This window comes from Anabrus simplex, chromosome 6 (assembly GCF_040414725.1).
Source record: "Anabrus simplex isolate iqAnaSimp1 chromosome 6, ASM4041472v1, whole genome shotgun sequence".
NCBI lineage: Eukaryota > Metazoa > Arthropoda > Insecta > Orthoptera > Tettigoniidae > Anabrus > Anabrus simplex.
In genome coordinates this window covers 260,248,123-260,267,898 of record NC_090270.1, presented here as the reverse complement: position 1 = coordinate 260,267,898, position 19,776 = coordinate 260,248,123, and the positions used below count along the sequence as shown (strand labels likewise).

The window sequence follows — 19,776 nt, the reverse complement described above, 5'->3', positions numbered from 1 at the left end:
CGTCCTTCAGATCTTTGAATGCCACTTCATTCGTTCAAATGAATCTTCCAAATGCAGGCCAAGATCTATTAATGGTGTCTTTTCACCTTTACATTGGCTGCCCACATGATCGTTGGGCTTCAGTTTCCAGTTGATAAATGGTTTTGGTAATGTGAAGAGTACTGCTTTCAGGACATATCCAAGCCAGTGAAACTGGCTTTCCCTCACCTCTTCTGTAATTGATGACTCAGTAAATTGCTTCTAAATATTGCCATTGGTTACATGGTTGCAAAGAGAGATACCCAGTAAGAACCGTAATATTCACACCTGCATGGCATGGAAAACACTGAAACTTTAATGGATTCCATCTGATTCAATAAAGGTTACAAGTAATATGCTTGGTGCTTTTATAATACTGCGTTAAGTAAAACTAATTCTTTCAGTACTTGGACTACCAAATGGGAATGATTAAAGTAGACTGACGATCATATTTAAGGGACTGACGGTGTGTGCGAATAGGATTCATGTGTTTTGTTATTTGTGGACATGATGTGAAGTGAAAACTGTTTTTGTTTACAGTCTAGTTCAGCCCTATCTTTCTTCGTAATTTGGGGGAAAATTGACCAAATGGTAATACATTGCATTCATTTATTAAGTGCTACACTAGTACTTTGTTTTGAGGACTAAGCAAGCCTTTTGGATATGGTAGACATAATTACCGAGTGTACAGGTTATGTGAAATCAAATACATGATATTCAAAATAACCACATTTACAAATAGTCCAAGGAGTAATACATTCTTGTAATAATTTTAATTTGATGCTATCTGGCTATCTGCTCATCAATTTTGACATTCCATTTTAATCTAGGCCTACTAGATGGCAGAGTAAACCGAATCTCTTTTGGGCATCTATGACTGACTTTTTTATTAATTTTGTCGGGTGAACACCAAATGTGCCACCAGAGATATTTTTCATGCTGACATCGTACGACATGGAGAGTCGAAGGGACTTTTTTCCACCCTTCAAAAATCTGACTACCTTTCCCAGGTTTGAACCCAATATCTTGGAATCCAGAGGCCAACACTCTACCACTGATCCACAAAAGGAGCTATAAGTACCAGTATAAGTTTTCATGAAACAGCATTTTTAATGCTTTTTTTTTTTTTTTAATAACTGAATCACTTTATAAGTGTTTGATTCTTTAGTTTGTCAAAACTAATTTATGAACAAATAAATTATTTTTGGCAGACTGAAGAACCTAATGGTTATAAATTGATTCATCAAAACTGGGAAGAAATGGCTTCAAATATTACCAACAAAAAGACTTAATTTTATGTCAGTGCCACCCGTAGTTGAATTGACATTGTCTCTCAAATTGAAAGTAGTTGGTGGAATGTAAATCCAATAACATTGCTATAAGAAGATACTAGGAAAAGAGAAAAATATTAAATTGAGAACCAGTGACCAACATCTTAGAGGAGAGGTGTCCAGATAGAAAAGGAAATTAGATTCAAACTATTGATAATTTAAATTTCTTTTCAATTTTAATTTTTTAATTTAAGCTCTAGGATGGGTGAGCACCTCATCAAAACAGATCACCAGAAAGAAAAACAAAACATATTTGAAGGTCAACTATGAGGAGGGGATGGCACATGTTAAATTGGAGTTTATGCCTCTCCTAACTAATTCATATCAAGGGGAAATCACCAGAAAATGTATTTACTCCAGTAGGTTCCATGTCTCACAATCAATATGGTGGGTGGCTCCATGAGGGTTCAAGAAAGTAATTTTAATTTTTTGAATGTTCTAATGAAGTACATAAATATGCATGCAACAAGTAAAATATATTACCATAGTTAGTGTTAATAAAAGTTAATTCAGCCAGTTCATGATTGAATTGGGACTGGTGATTGTATCACTTGATATGTTGTCCTGTTACTGCTTTTTATTTTGAATTAATATCTGAAAATAATTAAGTACTTGAAGATATTCATTTCTGCACAATACAAGCTTCTTCTGTTCAACAATATACTTTTTCAACAGTCAGCTCTTTACAGAAATATTGAATGTAGGACCTTCAATATTTTACAGTAGTAAAGATAACACTATATACAGATTACAACTGTCTGAAGAATTCAATTATTTATTTACATGTTCTGGAAACATATCAATTAAATTTGACCTACTTCCTCATGTTAGGCAATGGCCGTAGCCATGTTGAAACGCCGGATCCCGTGAGATCTCCGAAGTTAAGCAACATTGGGTGTGGTCAAGATTTGGATGGGTTACCATGCGCTGTTGTTGGGGGGGGTAAGGGAATGGAGGAGCGGAAAGGAACTGGCCACTGTACCGTACATAAAATCCAGCTCAGGCAGAATACACCCTTACCTTACCTCATATTAAAAGGATATTTTGAAACAGGATGCAGTTTCCTCTTCAAAGCGAGAGACAGACTGTATATCCAACGTTTTGGGGGATCTTCCTGTAAATGTATGAAAGTTAACATTCAGTTTTGCATACTCATGTCTGAACTTACGGAACTTCCAACTTCATGAACACGTGCTACATTACTGCCCACTTATTGAGTAGCTATATGCTTCTTATCAATCAATCAATCAATCAATCAGTCAGTCAATCAGTCAATCACCACTGATCTGCATTGAGGGTAGCCGCCCAGATGGCAGATTATCTGTTGTTTACCTAGTCTTTTCTTAAATAATTGCAAAGAATTTAGAAACTTATTGAACATCTTTCTTGGTAAATTATTCCTGAGCCTAACTCCTATAATCACTGTAATATAATAAACACTCAGGCTTCCAAGAGAAACTAACCCTTTTCATGTGAGTAAATACACTTTGGATTGAAAATAAAATTCTTCAAATGTAGACTTTCAAGATGACTAAATGAAATTATAGTATTTTGGGACATTTGGTCATGTTAAAACTATTGTAGGCTATTGCGTTTTGATTAAATTAAACATTATTTAATGATTAGCTCAATAATATTGTGAACAATCCACATAATTTACATGCTATTAAAAATATATATATTATATATTTGAATATAAAACTCAATCAGTGTTCTATCTCTAGGATTAACTGAAATCTGAGCCTCAGAAGTCATGGAAAATAAAACTAAACAATAATTTCAACAAAATCTGAAATCTGAGCCTTGGAAGTCATCAAAAATAAAAGTAAACAATAATTTCAACAAAACTTCCTGAGCGCTGTTACTGTTAAAAATATATGTCATTGTGATTCTGAGGGTTTTCTAGATCTATATTTTTTAAAAGAAAAATCCCAAGATCCTTTTTTGCATTTTTTTCTGTCTGACTCAATCTTATGATAATCCTGTTCTTGTTGACATTCTCAAAGTTCTAACTACCAGTATTACAAATAATATTCCCACTGATGAAACATCATGTTGTAATTTTTACTGAATGGTGCTGCAGGCTGGTCCGAGAGGTGATGGGCGTTAATGTGAACATGAGAGTCGGCATCCACACTGGGCGAGTCCACTGTGGAGTGTTGGGGCTGCGCAAGTGGCAGTTCGATGTCTGGTCCAATGATGTGACACTTGCCAACTACATGGAAAGTGGAGGTATTCCTGGGTAAGTCGGAAAAACAAGGATTTTCAGAGAAATGTACCTTTTATATAAAAAGTATTAGTCAGTCTGAAATGAGTAATGTTTGAGACAAGTTCTCTATCTTGGTGAAGATAGCGAAAGGAGTAAAACAGTAACAGCAGTAAAGCATAGAATTTTAACCTTTATGGTCGGGGGCTGGGTGTATGTTATCATCTTAATATTAATATCCACATACAATATACATAACCAGCAAAACCTTTAAGCCTATTTATCATTGGCTGAACTCGTTTCCAAGTAATTGACTCCTTCACAAAGGAAAAATTAAATGTATCCTCCTAATTCAATACAAAACATAATTCTATCATTAGATGGAGCAATAAAATTCAAACATGTTTTGACTCGTTTGAGCCATCTTCATTGAAATAAGGGGGGTTAAAGTAATCTACATAATACAAGCTAAAAATGTGCTAAAAATATAATGAAGAAACAAAAGAAAAAACAAAAGAGACATGACAGAAATAAAAACAATAACAATATACAATATTTACATCACTGCATGGAGCAATAAATAACTCGCTGAGACAAATTCAGTAAAAAAAAGTTAATATAAAACATAATTGAATCCAGAAAGTGTGCTAAAACTAACAGCATGTCATTCACAGAGCAGCTGACAGGTATCAGAAAGAAACAAACAACTGATAAATCAAATTACATACTGAAAGATAGGAATGTGAATAGAAACACATAATAGGATGAATGCAATGACAGGTCAGTACTGGTAAAGGAAGCAATAGAAAGAAAAGATAAGGACAAATTTGAAAACACAGGACGGGGTCAATCTGTGCATCTTCATACAGTGCCTTCTTGAAATAGATAAGCTCCCTCCTCATCAGTTTCAGTTCTTCACCCATTTCTCCTCATGCCCCGATGAGCTTGTTTCTGTTTCCCAGCTTCACTGGGAAGGCAAACTATATCACTGATAAAGATGAAAACAGGTGATAAAAGACTATAAAGTCTGTCCTGCTGATGAAGTTGAGAAGCAGAAACAAGTCTGTCAGGTGCTGAGAAGAAACACATGCAGACTGGGCGAGTTGGCCATGCGGTTAGGAGCATGCAGCTGTGAGCTTGCATCCGGGAGATAGTGGGTTCGAACCCCACTGTCGGCAGCCCTGAAGATGGTTTTCCATGGTTTCCCATTTTCACACCAGGCAAATGCCACGGCCACTTCCTTCCCATTCCTAGGCCTTTCCTGCCCCATCAACACCATAAGAACTATCTGTGTTGGTGCGACGTAAAGCAACTAGCAAAAAAAAATACCACATGCAGAAGAACTAGAATTGATGAGGAAAGGACTTACATACAGTATGTGAAGAATGCAGTGTATAAGATGTACGGTTTGTCCTTGTCTTTTTGTGTCTTCATGTTTGCCCTTTCTCCTCTTTCTGTTGCTCCCTATTCACACACTGACTAGACATTTTGTTTATTCCATGATATGTTCCTTTCTATAAATATGACTTGATTTGTCACTTGTGTGTACCCTTCCAAGACTTGTAAAATATTGTAAGCAAGTATATTACCACTGAAAGCTACTGCAATTGACAATTATAATTTTGGCTACAATGGTAATTTGTTTATTACATTATTTTTATAATGTTCCTACTAGCAATGGTATTTCAGCAATGATATTGAACAATGTAAAGTTAACTGTGATATAGTTAGTAATTGAGGAAAATATGAGTTAAATTCCTTCCAAAATTTTACTATGAGTCAAGGAATAGTCTCTCAAGCTCCTCCTATCACTTTAATATCCCTCAATCCAAATTCATCTTTATAATAAGATATAATCAGTTCATAGATCAGCTTCTTTTCCCCGTCATCATCTTCTAGCTGGTCTCTGGAGTCTATTATACATCCTACACAGTCTGATTCCTTGTAGGTTGTGATGTCAGTTCTCCTACTGTTACCATTAACAGCAAGTCCAGATACTTCTTCAGTGACCCTACAACTTTTCTTTCTGAACAAATTTGCTATTAAGGACTGAATCTTTATATGGTTAGTGTTCTGCATGATCCCAAAACATGAGCAAGAGTTTCTATCTATAAATAAAGTAAATATTTATGGTCTATTGTTCTCCTCCACTGCATTACATTCAAACATTCAAGCATTTTATTCAAGGTGGAATACCAGTTTAAAACGTTTATTTCTCAATGAAAGTATTATTCATAAGCTGAATATCTTTATTACAATACCCATAGGCCCTGAAAGATGGTAAGAACAGTCTTTTTTTCTTGATTATTTAACCCGATGTATTTTAATGTTGCACCTAACCTTTTCAGACGAGTACACATCACAAAGGAAACCCTACGTTGCCTGGATGGTGACTACGAGGTGGAGCCTGGCAATGGTGGGGAAAGAAATTCATATCTACGAGATCACAACATTGAGACTTTCCTCATAGTTCCTGGAGACACCTATAGAATGGTGAGTTTCTGTGGTAAATAATGTTCAAAAATCTCACAAGACAGAAATTTGAATTTAACATGACTCCAGATATCCCTCTAGTTACTTCCCACTGTATGAAATTTCAGTCACGATAGATTGCCACGAGGTAGTGATAGTTTTGATCCGTAACGTACTATCGCAAGTTAGTAACAAAATATCAAATATTTTCAAAATAATTATGAGCACTTTTATGATATTAATATACAGTAGAAGTCTGCTGTAGCGAGTACGGCATATAGCGACAACTCCATTATAACGACAGCTTTTTTCCGTCCCTTGAAAGTTCCTATATCACCAAAACTTCATTGGTACAAGCAATTTTGACCAAGGCACAGGAGGAAAAATCTGGTACCATTATAGTCTTCCTTAACATCTAAAATGCTTTTGATAATGTTGGTCATGAGCACCTGAGAAAAACCCTAGAAAGTTCTAACACTCCATCGAATATCTTCGAGATAATCCTGTCTTTTCAAGAGTATAATGAATCCCAAATTGATCACTCAAGAATGAAGAAGATAAAATTAAGAAGAGGAGTTTTGCTTGAACGACCTGCATAAACAGAAACGTATCAGGAAGAAGAAGAAGAGTTTTGCTGGGTTCATCATTGTCACCTACTCTTTACAATGCAGCAACAGACCATATCCGTAATGAACTTTCAGAGGAGGCAGTAGTTAAGGAATACAGATTTTCTCTTGAATCAGGTTTGAAGACTCTCTCAGTACTAGGCTTCGCCAATGATGTGGTTATTGTTGCAAAAGGCTTCTGCTCTTGAGCTGACCAAAATGGCAATCGGCCATGGGGGAGGGGGTTCAGATAGATCGGTCTGAACATTAAAGTGTCTAAATCAGTAGCCACCACCAATCTAAAGGTCAACTTCATGAACTTAATGAAGAAATAAAAACAATATCAAAAGACTAGTCCATTGAATACCTTGCAGTGAGCTTCCATAACTTTATTAAATTTTACATGCTCAACACAACACAGGAATTATTTTTTCTAAAACTGGAGTCAATGTCATCTTCTCCTCTTCTTCAGGCAAACCAGAAGTTCACTGTCCTTAGTTCTTAAATATGTCCAGCTTCAGTATATCCTCTTCAAACTGTATATCTGAATAATGTCCCTCTCAAATTCCTTAAAGATAGTGTCAAAATGATCAAATGCACCTTAAAGGATATTCTCCAGCTTCCTACTGGTATACCAGGCAGTATGATATATACTCACTGGAAGTTAAAAGGTAGGAATCTTGAGCCACACCCTCCCTCAAGAGGAAACTGCACGTGAATCACGATCAAGAAGGGCGTATAAATCTGCCCTGAACTGGAAATGTTTTTCACCTAATTAGTTCTAGCATAAACTAACACTACTAAGAGTCGAAACCCGAATAAGTGATAAATGAATGTTTATTGAAAAGCAACGTTAATTAAAGAATTAATTGAAAAAGAAAACATAAGATACAATAGGGTGATACATACGTATATGGGTTAACACCAATGACAATTAATCGTGATATCCATATCTCATCAATATGTACATGCACAGTTGCAGAATTACGCAAGGGATCTTAGCATTTTTACTCACGAAGATTTCGCATATAACAATTGCGAGAAGAATAACTAATGAGGGTCAATACATGATTACAAATCGGAAGTACCTTATTCATTCCACCCCCTACTTCTTATCCGTTCTCTTTTTTTCTTTTTTTTTTTAAACAATACTATGATCTCCTTTCATTAGGATCCCCCACACACCCAGGGGCGCACACACCCAAAAAAGGGTAGACCAGAAAAGAATAACCCCAGCGGGCAAAGAGAAAAAGATACATAGGATGGATCAATCAGATAAACACGGGCCATCGTGCGGCCAAGGAACAAAATAAATCAACATGGCGACGCCCAGGTCGAAAAAGATCAGGGCGCGCACCAAATAAAGAGAAAAATAGAACCCGAGATAAAAGGGGCAAATAACGAAAAGTTAAACATAAATAACTAGGCCGACACTTCTTCATCAAAACACTCGACTCATTCATTAATTCATCCATGACAGCCATACGAACAAATCGCCTCGAGGGCGGATAACAGTGACAACTGGTGCGAAAGGATCAATCCAGCCAACTCGTAGAGTGCAATATTACCTAACATCAATGAGGCCAAACGTCAATAATAGCTGAATGACAACAGCACATGTCGTGGCTTCAAGGCCACGCGTAGATCTGTCACAAACATCGCTGTGTACGGCCATAATAATACGACGGTCGACACACAGATTATAATTTCAAACGAGAGCAAAGATGTCTCATTGAGAAATTCATTATAATGCACAGAGACTCAGATTATGAATGCACCACTGTTATATCAACAACACACTTTCACACACGCCTTCCACTCTCCGAGTATCAAGACGGGTTACGGTCGGCCAATAAAAAAGGGAGAAATACAAATACTAAATGGTAGATCACCCACAATATCAAGCATCAGAACACGTTAATCGTGCAGCGATCTAGCACGGTTTTAAACTTACGATACATCCATTTGAAAAGCGTTAACATAGCTCCTGTGTGTGAGGGTCCCATGTTATTATAAGCTACCATCTTCCGAACAGAATATAAACCAAAGAGAAGATAGTTAAAGACTTAGTCGAGGAAATATCATTAATGTTCTCGACAGAGGGGGCTGTCCTCTATCGATTAAAACCGGAAGCACATATAATAACAGGTCGAAACCAATTCAGTGAAACATAGGTAATAAATTATGGAAACCATGCTGAAGCAGCATGTTTCAATCTTCCAATCCGATAACAGTGGGAAGCTGTCCTACTAGACCGTTAAGGTCAATCAACAATCAGTCATCAACAGTCTGCATTTAGAACTGTCACCCAGTTGGAAGATTCCCTTTCAATTCTTAACCTAGTCTTTCCTTCAATGATTTCAAAGAACTTGGAAATTTATCAAAAATTTCCCTTGATTAATAGTTCCATTCCCTAAGTTTTATTCCTATAAATGAATATTTGCCCCAATTTGCCCTCTTGAATTCCAACTTCATATTATCTTTCCTACTTTTGAAAACTCAACTCAAGCTTATTCGTCTACCAAATATAACCTCACGTAAAGATCTATAAGGTCTTCTCTTCTTCTCTTGTCAGTTTGGAACATTCCGCTTAGTCGAACTGTTTGTCTCCTTACTCCCAAGTCTTCTCAGGCCAGAGTTAGCAACATTTTCATAACACCACTCTTAATCTATTTATGTCTTCGTTATGATGACTGAACAATATTTGCATATCAGTGATGTTCCCCATCAATTGATTTATAAATTTCTATTAGAATAAAATTTATAAGGTGATATTTGTATAAATTGGTTCTAAATGTTTAACAAAGACAAGACCTGGGTCTTGTTCTTAAGATTGACAATAGGCTGAAGATGCCCAAAAACAGGGCAAAACATGTACCTATGTAGTGTATACAAATCACTTAGAATTTAATCACCACACATGGTGAATTGTATTGAATAGATGGCACAATCAATTTTATTCTAGTAGAATCTTAATTATTGTTATCTTCAATATGGAACAAACATGAGATTAGTTACTTATCAATTGATTTGTCACTAAAAACCTGAATTCATTATAATGGCTCATCTAACAGAGATGAGTGGCAATAGAATAAACAAAGCACACCTCAATTAACAATAGGTAGTGTTGTGTTAATGTTAAAAAGTGTTAGGGACTTAGGACAATGTAGGTCATCACATTTTGTTTACTTCTGGCTCAGTGATATTAAAGCATTCAAGACCTACACTTCTAACCCTTTCACTTTGCTTCTTTTCTTTCTTCCTTGTTCTTCAAGCAATCATTTCTTCATGATTTTTTCCCCTTATTTCAGTAGTTTTCTGCATTATCTTCCTGATCACTAAAAGATAACCATTGCCAGCTAGTTCATTATTATAATAATGATTTAACAATATTTCCATGTCGGCGATGCTCAACATCAATTGATTTGCCAATAAAAACCTAAATACATTAATCATTATTATTGCTCATATGGCAAAAGTGTATCACACATAAAAGATTTTCTCTATTAACATCTTTTAGATAGAACTGGAGATGTCTGGAAGTTTGTTAAAAATTGTATAATTGTGCATATCTCCATATGATTCTTCATGAGGTCGTATTTTTATTCTTCTTCCTCACTTTGTCATCGATGTACTTCATTGATGACATCCTGGTTGTGGAGTTGCTGCCGCAGATCCTCCAGGGTTAGCAGACTGGAATTACACTTTGTTGTTGGCAGCTGCTTGTGTCTGAACATCAGCGCAGCCATGAAATTGTTGTTGTCACCTCATCTGTTGGGCCCAATTTTTCTTAGACCTTCCTCTTCTTTGTACTCCAGGTGGTTGAAGGTCAAGGGCTCTTTTGGCCATATAGCTGTCATCTTGTACATTCACCTTCTCAAATCAAGTCAGCCACTCACGCTGAACCATTGCCATGACTGTCTCCTTCACATATAACATGCTTCTGATGCACTTTTGGATGTGTTCTTTGAAATCCCTCTGTGGCATTTAGATAATGCTTGTGGTGTTCATAGAATGTCCAGCATTTCAAAGCATAAGTCAGTGTAGAAGTCACCACTGCCATATAGACCTTTCCTTTGAGCTTCAGTGGCATCCTCTCATCACAGAACACAGGTGGATCTTGTTTCCACTAGCCAGTCTATACTGATCCTGTGATTTACTGCACCGTTCTTGCCTCACTGTTGGGTGCCAAAATGCACCCTACGGCATCTTGGCCCCGTCGATTAGCACTGGGAGCACTCTACACTCAGGGTCTTAACAGGTTCTTCTTGTTGTGGGGCTATTTCAGAGAGTCACAGGTCTTTGTGTGTGCCGCAGCTAGCTAATGTGTTCAGATGAATACGCGTCACATCTGTGGTGGAAAATCGGATTTGGAATCCTATCGGGCGACCCAGTTTCTGAATATTTGCATTGAGGTTTTCAATCCGTCACTGTTCAGTTTGCATTATCTATTTTTATAATTCGTACCATGCATGTAATGACCGTAACTTTGTTTTGGGTTAAAGTTACTCATATTTCAACATGACCTTGAGGTTTGAATTAAGTTTACAGGTAAGGTTGTTTACATCTATTTTATAATGAAAGGATGGAGATATTCTGGATTGGATTCTGCTTATTGATTTAAGTGATCCTACCTAACTAAGACAAAACCAAAGCGTGATCTTAATTTTAGATATTTGAAATCATTGATAATGACACCAAGATGGCTGACGTAATTCAATTAATTTAGACCCATTTCAACATAATGCAGTGATCTTGAGTTAATTAATCTTCATTTTCCAAGAGCTATTTGAAATTACGAACACATGTTTACATTTATTCATTAATATACCTGAACCTTGAAATTAATAATTATTTTTGAGATCTCGTTTTTAACCTGTTCTATTTGCATATATCACCTATCTGATCATACTATTTGTTTACTTTCATTGTTTTGGGTAGGTACCCTTTGTTATTTTCATATAATGTTTACATTAGGAGAAGTTTAATTTTACTTGCGTCAATAAGTCCAGCTAATGCCTTTTTATGTGATACCTATCCTAACTAAAATCAACAATCATCACTATCCCAACTAACTTATGCCGTCCTGATGAGGCTCGTCTTGATACAACAATAGCTACACACCCATCCTCGCACATACCTTAGAGGATCGTATCAACTCAATACTACTGCAGGAAATTAACAATAAGAAACAACACATGTAAGGACAAGAAATATGTACACTCAAATGTCAACAAAGCATCACATGATATCTCTATTACTTAAACTTAACCACTATGTCCATGAAATAAAATACCTAACCTAACTAATATCATGCCATGTGTCCTCGTAGTTATGTGCGTGACAAGCTTTCTACACGCCGCAAGCGTATTGCTATCATACCAACTGAAAATCCTAATAACCAAACGTAAATTCCGAATATGGCATCCGTAGTGTCGTGGTAATCGATTGAACAACCATGGCTGACATCGCATCGCAATTAATAATCATCAACATCCCCATCTTAACCTACACTTACATATGAACATTACAATCTTAGCATTCACTCAAGTATGAATATTATAACCTTAACATTAACTTACACATGGGTATTACAATCTCAGCATTAACTTGTACATGAACATCACAACTCCATTTACATGATCTAACTTCACAGTAACATAACACAGTTAAATAGCACATTCTGCATAATGAATTTAGGATGAATTTTCACTATCACATCTCAGCTTATTGTATAATTCTCATGGCACAGCACCTTCCACTATTTGAATCACTTAACCTCGCGTGAGCTCGCCCACGCATCAATAGCATATCACGATATCACTCTACACTATATTACTTATCAACACAATAACTATCACCATCGCAGGCACTTAATAAACTTGGCACTCACATCATTATTATTATTATATTTATTTCACGTCGATTCACATTAGTATCATCACTCGTAACTTCGTTATATTTGTATCACTTACCTGCAGAACATCGTCATTGATACCTCGATATGCCGTTGCTTCATGACCATTCTCATAATTATAGTGAACCTGCTGCAATTATCATTCGAAGAACAACGTACCCTTGAATTTACAATGTTCGCTGTCTCCGTACTTATATTAAATCACGTATCCATTTACCTGTGTTACCTGTGTTAACTTCACAATAAATATGCTCAGATTCTATGCTAACGCATGTTACATATACATACATAAGCTCGTGCCTTTCAGTAATCACGATACCGCAACATAATATAAACAATGCCAAAGTCGCCTACTGACATAACTAATCGTTTGCTCACATGATACCACAGAATTTTGAATACCGTGTCGCCAAACACGTATATGAATTACTACAGGCCAAATAACATAATATCACGTCGCTCATTGTGCACTTATTATTACGTCTTGACGAACTACTTCAGGACATGTACTGTATATACACTACTATCTACATTGAGGATACTAGTAAATAAAATAGAATGCAAATAAATGCTGCATAAAATAAAATACAGTACAAGAAAGGCATTATTACTAAGAAGAATATGAAACTACTGACTTGGATGGCCAGGGTATTGGAAAGCACATGGCTTAGGTTATCCTTCCTCGTAACCACACCATCATCTCATCTGGACCTGCTTGTATCCATTTAACTCTCCATGCTCTCTTGTGTACTTGTATTTCCTAGATATCTTTCTGACATTCTACTTTTGTGCAGATCACACCTGAAAAAGGCTAACATTAGATTATTCAATACACACACAATCACTATTGAACCAACAATGCATATACTTACAATTATACGTAGATGTTTGCGAGATACCAACAATTTCTATTATGTATCGCGTTGCTTTCCTTGTAATGGCTTTGCCTTGTACTACTCCAAGTATTTCGTTGTTGTTTCACACTATTTGCACTCATTTACTGCGTACATATCATCTAATAACTTCTTTCCACATTCAATTTTCATAGACTAGTAATATGTTCATTTAACAACAACTTTTCTTAAACTTCCGTGTATCAATTTCACACTACCATTACATCGACACCAACAATGAACAAAATGACCAGGCTTTGTATTCCGTCTTTTTATTTTAAAACAAGACATGGAATAACAGAATTATACACTAGATGTGGAAGTTTATCTTAAGTACCGACTTACATCTATCGATACCTAGGTGTCGCCACCGTCCTTATTAACAACTATGGATGTTTTACATTGCATAACATTACCATAACATTACCCTTGTATGTACGATCTTTGGTTTCGTCTTATTTTATACATTTTACATTCTACATTTAACTTAATTTTAACGTTATTTACATGTATTTACACTACTTTCCGCTCAAAGATGAAAGCAAAGTCTCTCTCTTCATGATCACTTCTTCACATATTCAATGTATGTAGTTGAGTTCTCGCCTAGACTGTTCCGGCGCCATGTTTCCGGACCTCGTGCTTGCTGTTTTCACTCGCGCTGTGGCGCATGTTCCACATGGAAAGGGCACATTACATCCTGATTATATCCACCTAGATTTTCCACCTCGGAGCCAAAGTATTTAAAACTGCTTCATTTCAGGAGTGACTGTTAGTTAAGCAAAATATCTCACATTGAAGCCAATGGATTTTTGAAAGTGCAGTGAAGATGTTCGGTCTTTGAATGGCTCACTTTCAGTCCATTGTCATCTAGCACTTTTTGCCATTTCTCAAATACCTCCTGTAGCAATACAACATTGTCACTGATCAATGCCACATCATCAGCAAACAGTAATGTCTCAAGAAGTACATCTGTCATGTCTGAAAATTCATGACAATGATGAAAAGGAGCAGGCTGAGAGCACTGCCCTTATTTGTAAGGTAAAAAAACATGGAACATAAAAGATTGGAAATTATATTTTACAGAGCTTTACATCTTACATCATCATCATCCATTACCCTTATCCATCGCCTGCTGGGTTGGGTTGTTTATGGCAAGTTTCCACCTTCTTCTATCCAACCACCATTGTTCCTCTTTAACTGTGTTCCAGTTCAGGTTTTTTCTGATTATACTATTCTTGATCATTTTCAACCACCTTAGTCTGGATCTCCCTCTTGCCCTCCCTCATTCTATCTGGTTCTCCATCATCCATTATGGCATAATTCTCTCTTTAACATGCCCAAACACTCTATATTTATCTCTCTCCATTCTGTCGTAAAGCTTTTCCACTCCAATCTCCTTCCCAAAGTCTTCAGTTCTTATTCTGTCCTTTCTTGTCTTTCTTATCACACTTCTTAAATATTTCATTTCACTGGCCTAGATTTTATTCTCCTATCTTTTTGTCAGTGTCCAGGTCTTTGCTGCATGTAGCACATCTCAGTACATTCTGCCCAGCCAGTTACCCCTCTGCAGTAATGAGTAGACTGTACAGCCAGCATATCAATACAGAGTGCCAAGTGGCAGTAAATAACCCAATCCCCTAAGGTGACCAACAGTTTTGAGTGGAAATTTGACATCTCGTGCTTCGGTCCCTTTAGTATCGCTATGCTACTGCATACAAATCAAATAAAATATGACAGAGCAGGTGGCTGCATGGTGGCATAGCACGCACAGTGCAGTGACACGTTGCTGGTCCAGTGACAACCATTACAAGCACAAATGGAGCTGAGGAACATACAAAGGGCACTAGGAAAGTTTTGCAATACGCAAAAACGGTTGGCTAGACACCCCTGTTATGAAAAGAGGGGTGAAAACTGGTCTAGAAGACAGCAAGGCACGACCTTCAAGATAGAACCAATACCAACATGTTCTATGCACTGTGGAAGATGTGCATACTGTGATTGAAAACTGCAAGTGAGAAGCTCCATCAATAGCTAACAACATTTTATAATGCACAATCCCCGTTGTATGCACACTTCTAGTCACGATCAACAAGTTCAGATATGCCTTGATTGAATAAAAACATTTGAAGTTTCCACTACAGTTAATCAAATCAGTAGACAGTTTCACCTAATGTTGCCTAATTCATTCACTGGTCATTAAAGCTGTGGTAAAGAATAGAAGTGTCACATTTCAGGAATTACCAGCTGCCAATATTTTTATATCAAACATATCCATCTGATGTCATCTGAATGGAAAACCCTCCTGAACATAAACTATGCTATAACTTATGGGGCTTCTGGTAATGGCAGTGGAATGAACGGGCCCTCCCTTTGTAAAAGATGTACAAAGGAGAAAGAAACACTGAGTCGTGTACTCGGTCCTGACCCTTCAATTCATTGATAATCAATCAGAGGCAACATAAAGTAAAATATTTACTTACTGATCTGTTGAGCAAAAATGGATATGAGTGTTTTGAGGAGGTTCATGCATTATATCAGTCAGGAGCTACCAGATTCACAGATATTGTAGCCTTCAAGAAGAACTCCAACACAGTCTTAATTAAATATCCTACAATTGGGTATGAAACAAAAGCTATCAACCAAGCAGAAAAAGTTGACAAAGAAAAACTTAATGTTTATGAAGGCCACATCCCTTTCCTTAAGGAGAAATATCATGCATTCTGTGGTGATCAAAATTTGTTCTCCACAGGCTCCTGTTTGGTGCTCGAGGAACTATAGTATACATTGATTTGTGACTGATATTTTGATGTCACTAAGCATAAATAAAAGGAGTCTGTGCTCTTTAGTGAAAGGCATTATTGCTAACAGTGTTGCTGCTGTTCAACATTACATTTACTCTAATAAGTAACATACAGGTTACTTCATTATTAATTAAATGAGCTACTCATCATTTATGGGAACAGGCAGATTTTCACACAACACAGCTGAAATGGATGTACATTTAGAGCATGTCATGTAGATGCTACGTAGAGAATCAGCCAGCTCATTCAGAATTCTATCCATTGCCTCTATGAGTAATTTGTTCATGAGGACCATTTTGAACATCATTTGTCTTTCACATATGGCGAGCACCATGTACTATGTGACTTTTAACAAAGCTGGGAAGCAGTGTGTCATCAACATTTTATGACAAGTGAAGGTAGCTTGCAGCTCTTTTTATGACTTATTATATAGACTAACCTTTTAGCCTCTATCTTCACAAACATGTCTTCCCAGAATTGATCAGACAGTTGATGAAAAAAGTGGTAATAGTTTATCTCACCATGCCTCGCCATAATCCAGCATGAACAAACAGGGAAAGACAGTTTCTTCACAGGAGTCTTTTGTTCTCTGGAAAGCCTTGCTTATAACATTACTTCCACACCAGCAACATGATGACCTTGTCTGTTGTAGGCTGGTTTTAGTGCCCTCAATGATAATCTTGTGGATGTCACCATCTGACATTGCTTCTAGTCATCTTCAGCTGCTTCACATGAGGGCAGCTAGTGATTTTCAGTGTGCTTTCATAGGATCTCACAGACTGAAGGAAATTACTAGAATTGACAAGTGTCCCTTTTGATGGAGAAATTTCATATTCCAGTGAATGAACTATAGGAGCCTATTCAATTTAGCCAGGAGAATACCAAATTCCTTCTGATTTATGTTTCCATTTATGATCAGTTTTTGGCTGCTGAATGTAATCCTTGAGAGGTTTACAGTATCTGCAAATATACTTTGCTGCTTTTCACTTCATGAAAATTTAATACATCTAACTTCAGTTGAGGTTCATCTTAATTTTCTAACAATTTCAAATCTTGCTCTGTCTGCTTCTAAGCACCTGTAATCATTATTATTAGTCTCTGACCTCGAGCAGTTTTCTTCTTAAGTCCGTTGGCAGAGAGCCTGTTCTCACCCTCTGAAGCAGTATTGCTGTGCTGAATAGGTTAGATATTAGAGTGCTGGTTAGCAATCACCAAGGTGGTGGGTATGATCCTGCCTTAATTTGGTGGTATTTGAAGAGGCTTGTATCCACCAACATCATGTCAGTAGATATACTTGCACTCTACTTGCAATGAACTGTTGCGGCACAGAATTTCAGACTCTTCACCATCTTCGGTAACCTTAAAGTATGTAAAGTACGTAAAAACAACAACAATATTAAAAGTAGTCTCAGACGCCCCAGACCTAAAATGGCTGTGAGCTGAACCAGGCCTAGCTATCAGCATTGCTCTCCAATTTTTTTCCTAAGTCTATCCGCATTCAGTCCGGCCTTACATACAGCAGCATTCTCAGATGCCCTAGACTTGGACTGGTGCTATCTCTCTGGACTGCACTGAGAAGCAGCCTCAGGCACCTTGGATAATCTCAAAGCATTGAACGATGATTTCCCAAGAATAGCTCATTTCATAGCAGCCATAGTAAAAGGCATCAACTCTCCAAAGTGTTGAAATCTACCCACTGTAAATAAGTTCCAGTTAATGCCTATGTGAATTAGCATAGATTGTAAAGGAAAGAAATAGTGCATAATATCACTCAAAGAAAGGAGAGTCCAGGTTTCAGGACTAGCAGTCTCATAAATATTTTGATATCGTGGAAGCCATTTCTTTCTAGTTTTGGCTCAGTTAATTTATAACTGTTAGGTTCTTCATACTACTAAAACTAAGTTATGAATAAATGGAATTTAGAAAATACCTGAAAAAAACACATATAATAACAGATTATACCTGAAAAAGAAACAACTTAATTAAATTTTAAAATATTTGAGTATAGGCCTTTATGTAAATATCATATATTGTAGATGTATTGGAAAAATTAAATGCCTCTCTCTACATTCTTATCATATCATTTACAGGGAAGAATTTTTGCCTCAGGGCTTGTTAAGTATTCTGATAAGAAAACTGATGTTGTTACTACTTAAGACTAAAGAGGCAAAGCAGAGTCAAGGGAGGCAACCAAGAAATTAAAGCAGAAAAAGAGAAGAAATAAAATACCGGTATAGCAAATGCTGGAAAACACCTTACCATGTGAAATAATGGTCTGTGCTCTATAGTACTGTTCAAATATTAACAACCATGCTTAACACAATTCAAATACAACTGTAAGCTTCAACCGTATTTTGCACGTATCCCACAGAATGGTAGCTTGATGCCCTCTTGCCTAGTTAATAACCTTGAGTTCACTTGAATGTTGACGAACATAGCATTACATTACTTCCTTACTGGTAAGCAGACTAAGACGTTGCCTTAGCAACCGGTAGACATGCTGTCGAGCTGTGTGTCTGTCACTCATGACAGAACATAAATTCAATAGAAAACAGTAATTTTTTTCCTTCATTTCAATCAATCAATCAATCAATCACCTGTATTTAGGGCTGTTGCCCACATGGCAGATTCCCTATCAGTTGTTTACCTAGCAAAAGTATGTATAGAGCAAAAATAATATTAAATAAAGAGACATTTCAGATGTAGTGCACAAATTTTACAGAAAAGCAATAGCAACGTCAAATGGGGTGATTTCGGACACAGGTGGTTTCGGACGGTATGGTAGATTTGCCTTCTTTTTTTTTTTTTTGCATAGCTTTGCACTTCCGCGCATGTTTTAGTTTGACCTTAAGGTTATGTTTCCCGTGTTCGCATTTTTTATTACGAGTCAACTTCATACTTTCGATTGTCAGCAAGGAATGCATTATAATTACGGTTCTTAGTGAGATCAACTGATGGAAGAGTTTATAAATGATTACTGTGGAATATTGGTGTGATTTTGTGAAAAGTAGTGTTTTCCACACATTTTATTAAAAACTGAAAGCAGTCAGGGTGATTTCAGACAATGCCTAGAAATTATCCGAGGCAGAAGGGAGCTATGTACTTCAAGGTGTAATTACTAACCAAAACTATTAGAAAAGCCGTACGTGATGAAAGTGACAAGTTCTCTTATAGGAAAGCATTTGATTTGGTTTAGCTTGGTCCACCCTACAAAATAAAGTGCAGATAGTACATCCAAAAAAATTGGGAGGACAACCAGTGCTAAATGAGGACGAAGAAATGCCCAAGGAAGCTTGTTACCCTCCAACATAACCTGTTACTTCCCACCACTGCAAATGAAATGTCATATCTGGGAAGGCGAATTTTGGCCGTGACTTCCACTGAGATGAAAGCAGTACAGAAACAAGTGATAGTGCTGGCAGGAGCAGTGAAAATGAATACGATGAAACACATACCTTAATGAAAGTAATGACCAAGGTAATGATGTTCCGGTGTTGCAAGAAGAGGCTTTCCTTGTTACAGATTATAAACAG

General features: G+C 36.8%; 1 protein-coding gene across 1 annotated transcript in view; it reads left to right on the top strand.

The window, feature by feature from the left end:
• Positions 1-19,776, top strand: part of LOC136875966 (adenylate cyclase type 6) — a 364,554-nt gene that overhangs the window by 143,111 nt on the left and 201,667 nt on the right. The window contains exons 10-11 of the mRNA XM_067149581.2: positions 3,433-3,591; positions 5,904-6,048. Coding sequence (XP_067005682.2) covers positions 3,433-3,591; positions 5,904-6,048 — 304 coding nt within the window. The remainder of the gene's footprint in view (positions 1-3,432; positions 3,592-5,903; positions 6,049-19,776) is intronic.